The sequence below is a fragment of the Meleagris gallopavo genome, chromosome 29, assembly GCF_000146605.3.
Source record: "Meleagris gallopavo isolate NT-WF06-2002-E0010 breed Aviagen turkey brand Nicholas breeding stock chromosome 29, Turkey_5.1, whole genome shotgun sequence".
Taxonomy (NCBI): Eukaryota; Metazoa; Chordata; class Aves; order Galliformes; family Phasianidae; genus Meleagris; species Meleagris gallopavo.
In genome coordinates, this window is record NC_015039.2 from 2,407,342 (window position 1) to 2,415,155 (window position 7,814).

At 41.5% G+C, this 7,814-nt stretch overlaps 1 protein-coding gene across 1 annotated transcript in view; it reads left to right on the forward strand.

Moving 5' to 3' along the window:
* SPOP (speckle type BTB/POZ protein) overlaps nucleotides 1-4,450 on the forward strand; it is a 25,531-nt gene extending 21,081 nt beyond the window's left edge. Inside the window, 2 exon segments of the mRNA XM_031557058.1 lie at nucleotides 2,562-2,704; nucleotides 3,329-4,450. Of these exon segments, the coding sequence (XP_031412918.1) occupies nucleotides 2,562-2,704; nucleotides 3,329-3,473 (288 nt within the window). The 3' untranslated portion in view covers nucleotides 3,474-4,450.
* Nucleotides 4,451-7,814: the final 3,364 nt, after the last annotated feature.

A 7,814-nucleotide genomic window follows, 5' to 3' on the forward strand; every position in this document is an offset into this window, starting at 1 on the left:
TCTCTTAAAAGTGAACTTAGTGCTGGTGAAAGATGCCAGTTTGACAGCACTGGAGACTAAGTCCTGAATTTATCCATCGAACAGGTTCAGCACGGGTAGCAGCAGTGCAAGATCCTCCACACTGCCCTGCCATTGTGCCTCAACTCTGACCTGGAGGGACCACCTCTGGGGGTGAGAGCGTAGTTCAGTCTCCGTGCTTCTTCAGTCCTTGGATTCTTTTGTGGGCTCCAGACAGGGTGGTGGATTTTTAAGATGTGGATGCATGTAACCTTGTTCCACGCAAACCACTGCACAGCCATTACGTTCCCTGTCGCTATGGACCTGGGCTCCATCAGAAGTGTTGATTTAAAGGTGAAATGCTCCGTGTGCTGTTATTAGGCCACTGCAACTAGAATTTAAAATGCAGGCAGATTCTTGGCTTGATTATTGTAATTGCCACATATTTTATTCAATATTTAAAGAGTATTGATTGAGAGATCACATACCATCTTTAACTGAGACAAGTGTAAGCAAGAAGCAGTACATTAAGACCAGAGTAGGCTTTAACTTTGAATTTCTTGGCTTTTAATGTAGATTTTCTTTCTTTTAAACTCATTGTGCGTCTTTTAAAAGCAGAAATAAAAAAAATCTTTCAAGAAAGCACATAAAGCATCTAATATTTACTCAAGAGACTGAAACAGCTTCTTCTGAGTTCCTCCTACCTCTTGGGGAAAATAAGTAATTAGACCAAAACCAAAACAAAACACGTCTTCTGAACCCAAGAGATACTATTTCAGCCTCTGGAGTAGGAATGCTATTAGGTAGGGCTTTTTATTCCTTTTTTTTTCTTTTTCTTTAGTGTAATTAAGAAAGATAGGGAGGGGGAAATATCGATACCTGAGAGACCAGAATGGCTACTTCTGCCCAAATACGTAATTAGAAGATGAGATATTTGTAGTGAAAATCAAAATAAAAATTGTACATGCATAGAAGAGGATATTCAATTTACAAAGGGAACAGTTTAAGCTTTGTTTACTGCATTTTAAGCTACTGACAGACAGTAACGTAATGGTTTGCCCCTTCCTTGAAATTGTTTTAGTTATTGATACAGATGAAGTAAATTTGATTTGCCTTCTCAGATGTTCCGATGGGAGAAAACTGTCCTGGTTATGAGTGCCATGCCTCAACTGACGTAATGATTATTGCTGAGTCTTAAGTGAAAGATGTTTCTATAATTTAAAATTATTCATTTCAATTTGATCGTAACAGAATGAAGATCTCAATAAGAATATAAGATTAATTTATAATAGTAATAGTGTGCTTATCATATGGCAGGCACTCCATGCAGAGGAGCTGGTTACCAACTCTCTGCTCATGTTGGCAGACCAGTCCTTACAAATCTGGTATCTTTTCGGACTGTGGCACAGTGAAGAACATGCATTTGTATACCAAGCCATCTTGAAGCTGTCCAGAAAAGCCTTACAAACAATTTGAAGGGTACTCCCAAATGCTTTTCTCTCTCAAATAAAAAATGTCATCACGGGATCAAGACTGTTCTGTACTGTGTTTTATCCAGAGAACAGCAAACTCCATAATCAGATCACACATACCAAGACTTTCAGAAGTATCTCAGTCTCTTAGTGCCCACAACCTATAATATTTTAAAAGGCTGAGGTTTGGAGTTTGGCCTTTGTTTCTTGACAACAAGTGGCTTATACTTTTCTGACTATAGACCTTATTGAAAATCTTGGGAATGTCTGCTTCTTTCAATACTCACTACAGTGTTGCAGAAAATAGTCTGGAATTTATTAGAAGGTTTTCTTGTTCTAAGCGTATCCTTTGAATATCTTTGAATTTCTCGAATAATTGATCCAACCCAAAGCTGTGGATCTGGAGGAAAAAGAGAAGTTGAGGTAAATGCGCCATTGAATGGTGTAAATGCTTCAGTTGAGAATGTGAAGTTAGAGTAAGGCTTTTGCTATGACTTACAGACAAGCTGTGATGTTTTTGTTTCCAGATGAAGAGAAATCAGGGGCATTTGTGTAGCATTTTAGTATTAAACTAGTAGCACGTACTTGAGCAAGGTCGTCATAAATTGCAAAACATTAATGGCAAAGGAACTGAACGAAAGCTGCCTAAACATCACTGGAACACCTATGGAGCATTCAGTGCTAGGTCCCCACTGAATCTGGAGAATAACTGTCATGCAGTAACAAATTGAGGATGAGATTTGGCTGTAGCATTTTGTACTTTGAAATCACTGAGGCAGCATTTCAGGTCACCTTTTAATACTTATTGCAAAGCATGAACACAGCACCAGCAAACCTGTAACATGAGAAGCCTGGGATGAGAGTTATGGTGGGTATGCTTCTTCCCCATTGCTTTCCTCAGGGTGGGCAAACATTGCTTCTCCCTTTTTGCTGATCGCCACTTCTTTGAGTACAGTTCAGATCCATACAATAAAGTGAAGAAGTCTGTTTAGCCTTAGTAGAGTAGTTTGTTGCTGAAGAGTAAAGGAGCACAAGTAGAACTTCAAGGTGAATGGCTGTTATTGTAACTGTACTTTGGCTTGTGTTTTGCAGTATGCTCTGGAACGTCTGAAGGTGATGTGTGAGGATGCACTGTGCAGTAACCTGTCTGTGGAAAATGCAGCTGAGATCCTCATTCTGGCTGACCTACATAGTGCTGATCAACTGAAAACTCAAGCAGTGGACTTCATTAATTAGTAAGTTATCTCTTGTTTTGGCATGCAAGCACTCAGGAACAATCATGTGCAGAGGAGACTTTCCTCGTTTTCAGTTTTAGTTTTTGTTTTTTAAAACTCTTCTATTGTGATCCTTCTTTTATCTGGCATTCCAGAGGTGCTATTGCACTAAGGGCTGATAAGTCTTATCCTACTGGAACTGGTCAGTGTGCAGTAGAGCTACCTCTGAGATATTTTGGATTTCTTCCTAGGGTCATGAGAACTTTTAGGTAGTAGTAGATCAGCTAGTCCCTACATTTAAGGACTATTGCAGCTACTACTGCTACAGACCTGTTAGTAGATAGTCACTGACAGCCATCTGCTTTGATGTCCAGGAACATTTTAATTCTGTGTTAGTTAACACGATTTCTCTCAGTACTTTCTGTATTGAAAATGTTGCATGCTGAGGGGTCAGAGTAGATGAGCTTTGTGTTCCTACTGCCATCCTCTCAGGGTCATGTCTGTTTGCAAGTTGAAGGACTGTCCACCATACATTCTTAAAACACTACACTAAAAACCTCGGGTATCTTAAGCACGTGGAAAACACCTGATTGTTATCCTTTTTGTCTCCAGTCATTAACTTCATCTTTATTTTCTTATTTCTAGTCATGCTTCTGATGTCATGGAGACATCGGGCTGGAAGTCGATGGTAGTATCACATCCTCACTTGGTGGCTGAGGCGTATCGCTCTCTGGCCTCTGCACAGTGTCCCTTTCTGGGACCTCCACGTAAGCGACTGAAGCAATCCTAAAGTCCCATCTCTCGCAACACCACGTGTTTTTCTGGAAGCAGCATCAGCTGTTGCTGCTCAAACCTTGACCACCAGGTAGACAGCGAAATCTGTGGAGCTTATACTCTGTTGTTGGGGGGAAGAGACTGCTTCGTGACACCCAGATTTTTTAAAACAGCACCAAGTAACTTGGGGAGAGGGGGGAGGGTGGGCCTGGGGCTCTGGGGCTGTTCAACCTAATGAATCCCTGTCGCTGCATCGTCTGTGTGTTCCCTTCAACTTGGCTGAGTCAATTAAGTACAGGGTTCGGTTTAGGTGCCGATCCGTGTCAGAATAAACCCAGCAGTGGTACTGGGGAAAACAACATCTCTGCGTCTGGCAGCACAGAACAAACCATCAGATGCCTGGAGCAAGAGGACGTTTTAGTTTTGGAGAGAGCGTTGCGAAGTTAAAAAGAATTTCCAGTGAGGTTCTGGACAGGAAGTACCTGATGGGAGCTCCAGTAGTATTTATATCAAAAAAGAGAATTTAAGTCCTTCCAGCTGAGCTAAAAACTGGACGTTTGTGTAACTCCTTATTGCCATCCAGCAACAAGAAGATCAGTTTCTCTGTTAGTAGCACTTGTATGTTAATTGAAAAAAAAAAAAAAAAAAAAAAAAAAAAAGAAAAACACCTTTTATAAAATGACAGGTTGAAGTGAAAGGGGACTGAGAGACTGTTCTGGAGGATGTGAATAGACTGAAGGCAGCCTTTGGCAAGTCTGTATTGGTTTTGAAAGGACTAGAATATCCTTGATTTGGAGCGTGCTGTCTGATAAGAACAACAGTTACTGTTTTTAGATATTGTGGAAAATGTTTTTTGGCATTTTTCCCTGCTTTATTTCCCTCCTCCCTCTTTTGTAAGAAAAAGAAGAAATTTTATTGTTCACGATCGCTGCGTCAGAAGTCCCTGTCCTGAGTTGCTAAATGATTCTTAACAACTGTTTGTACCTGACTTGCCGACTGTATAGGAGCCAGTCCTATTCCTTTCTATTAGTCACTCTTCTTACAAGGAAGAAGTTTCAAAATAGCTGTTAACTTTTTTTTTTTTTGAAAATATAAATAATTACTATTTTGTACTGCGTCGTATCTGTTGGGTTTTTTTGCTTCAGTTTGAACGCTTGTCAGCTTAAAACCAGTTCCCAAAAGGTGCACTTCTCTTCTGCTACCATGTCCTGTTAGTGCCGTGCTGTTCCTGGAACTCAAATGGGACTCAGTAAGTAAGTCTGCACACAAATTTGCAATACAAAACTGTTTTATTTCTCATGGTGGGTGTTAACACAGTACTAGACAACACTGGTTTTAATAGCAGCTGTGAAGCTAGCTCGTAGTCCAAACCTTTTACCTGGACTTAAATGTGGGAAGGGGGAACGGTACAGTAAGCCATCTGTTTTATAACATTAAGGAGCAGTGCAGGATGTCTTGGTTGGAAAGACACCATCCATTTATGTCGTCATTAGTCCCAGGTATCCAGGGAGGTTAGACTGAAATACGTGGTGTCACAGCAGTGGCAAATTGATCTGACCTTAAGATGGTCAGGTAGGGCACGTAATGGATTACAGAGAGTAACTCTGTGTTGTCTAGAAAATAGATTAGATATCAGTTGTCTCTGACTTTTCATTCTGTTGTCATACTTCTCTTATGGCCTTTTGTCCCTTGTGTGAAGGAGAGCTCCGTTCATACGTTCACGTTTCAATCTAACTGCCATCTATTTTTATCAGACGGTGACTCATGAGAGGGTCCCTGCCCTTTTTGAGTTCCCCCACTGAGACTTTCATCATAAACGTACACAGCCATCTGTATAGTGAAGCCTTCCTCCTTCTTGGTTCACAAATTCCCATATTGCATCTATTCCTTCAACTCTTCTAATTCCTTTTATATTGGATTCAACGTGCATCTCCTTCTAGGTAAGCAAAGCACTTAGTCATTAGGAGATGCTCCCCACTACCCTGTCAGAACTTAGACTGGCATTTCTAGCTTATAATTGCATGCAGACATGAAAAGTTCATTGCCAGGTAACTGCAGAAGTTATTTGTGTGCTTCAGTGATGTCTAATTACACCGCAGTAACTGCATTGTTTACTGAAATACTCAAAACCTGCTGGAAGAGACCTTTTCTCCTCGCTGTGGCAGAGTGACCAGCTGTTTGAGGAGCGTCCCTGGCGTAGCCTTTCCCTGAGAAGCAGACGTGCCTGGAAGAAAGTAAATGGGTGTTGACATTGTGTGTCCTCAGCCTTTTTGAGAGAGGTATTTACGGGCAGGCAGTACAGATTTGGAAGCCTGCTCTGGAGGATGGAGAGATACCTGCAGGAAAATAATCTGTTCAGAGGCTTGTCTGTCCCAGTCCTTCCTACAGAGCCAGGTGCATTTCAAGAATACACTGTTATGGAAGGTCTGAGATACAAGATATGTGGAGGATGCAACTTACCTCCAGCTGCAGGTGAATTAATGATTTATTTGTCAACTTTGCTTTTTTTGTTGTTTGTTTTTTTTTGTGTGGTTTTTTTTTTAATTGTAAATGATACAGCTGAAGCCATCTGGTTATAACAACATCAGAGATGGAGCATACTGTTCATAAACCTCCCACTGACATCCTCCCCTCCCCAGATCTGAAATGTAATTCAAGTTAACTCACAATCTGTGGCATGTGTTGTTACTGCAGAGATGTCCATGCCAGTTGAACAGTTGGAGATTTGAATTCCACAAGGAGATGGCATATTTATCAAAACAGTGTTTCGGGGAGAGATTTTTGCTGGATCTTCTGAACCGCAGCACCGCTACCACGGGTCCAGATTCAGAATTTAGGCTGAGCCCTCACTTTGTGCCTGTAATTCTTCCTCTTTCCCCCTCCTCAAGGGTGTTACAGAGTCCTTTCATCCCTATGTGCTGCCTTTCATGTGCTTCCTTCTCCCTATTATCTCCTTGCTCCTGCTTCCTCTGCTTGCTTTTGTGCTGACCTACAAGGGTTGCAGCCTTCATCTGGGGCTGGGGAAGAGAGACAAGAAGGAGAAATGCCTCGATGAATCCCTTGACCTCCTCCAGCAGCAGTGGGATGTTCGGCTGCCCTACACCCAGAAGCAGTCAGCTTTCTCTGAGGATCCGAACACCAAATATTTTTTACTTACCAAAAGATTTCTTTCTGGCTGCCCCTTGGGCTTTGTTATTACAGAGTCAGATTCTATTGAGGTATTTTTCTTATTGTGTGAGTTTTTCCAGATGAAAGGAAACAGCTTGTCTGCTTATGAGCAGAACAAACAGCAGAGTGGGGAGAGCTGCTGTGCTTTGAAACTCTCTCTGGCTTTGTTCTGGTTCCCAAACTGCTGTTAAGGACACAATGCCATCTCTCTCTTTTTTTTTATTTTTTTTTTCATTTTGCACTTCCTTGAAGGAGCCAAAGAAGTGGTTTGGGGTTGTTTTTATTATTATTATTTTTTTAAAACTTCATTTCTGAAGGTTTCTCAACTTCCGTGCAATTTATTTTGCAGAAGGTTTTGCTGAAATAATTCCCTCCAGTCAGCTCAGGCTGTGCAGTTTGTCCTTCTCTCAGGACTAGAATCCAACTTGTGCTGTGGAATTACTTAATTCCCTTATTTTTAACGACTTGTTTGTTTGTTTATCTAATAGGAAGACATTTAATCATACAAGGTGTCTTTTTTTTCCCTGACCTGCTGGCCGGTTGGATATTTGGCTGCAATTTTGGCCACATGCTGCAGCAAACAGAGCCTTGGCAATCCCAGTGCCTTGCGTGTGCTTGTGTGCTGGAGCAGGCGGGCAGCAGCTTGAATTGCACAGAAAACGAGCAAAAAATAAAAATAAAAAGGGAAACAACAGAAGAAAAACGATAACCCATGGGATTGCTGGGGTATGGATTGAGGAATGATTACAGTGACCTGCAAGGTCTTTAGAAAATATATGTAATAAAGCAGGAATGGGTCAGAAGAGGAGCTGGCCTTTCAACCTGGTGGAAGGTTCTTTGGGCAGGATGCAGTCAGCTCAAAGCTTGGCTCGTTTTCCTTAAGTTTAGGATTGGATTTTGCCTCTTGCTCCTACTTGATGCATTAGACTCTGTCACTGAGACTGAATTATTAAAGTCGCTTGAGGAACTGCATTAATTGATGGGGTAAGTTGGGAAGGGATGGAGAGAGGGTTGCAATTATTCCATCAGATTGTGAAAAATCACAGACAGGAGCGGTATGAAATGTAGGCCTCCTCTTTGAATAATTTAAAAGCCTCGATGGCCAAAAAAAAGAGAAGCTGATAGTGGATGATGAACTGGGTGGGAACAGCCCTTCAGGAGAGAAGTGGCATCCCGTGTTCTGATGGAG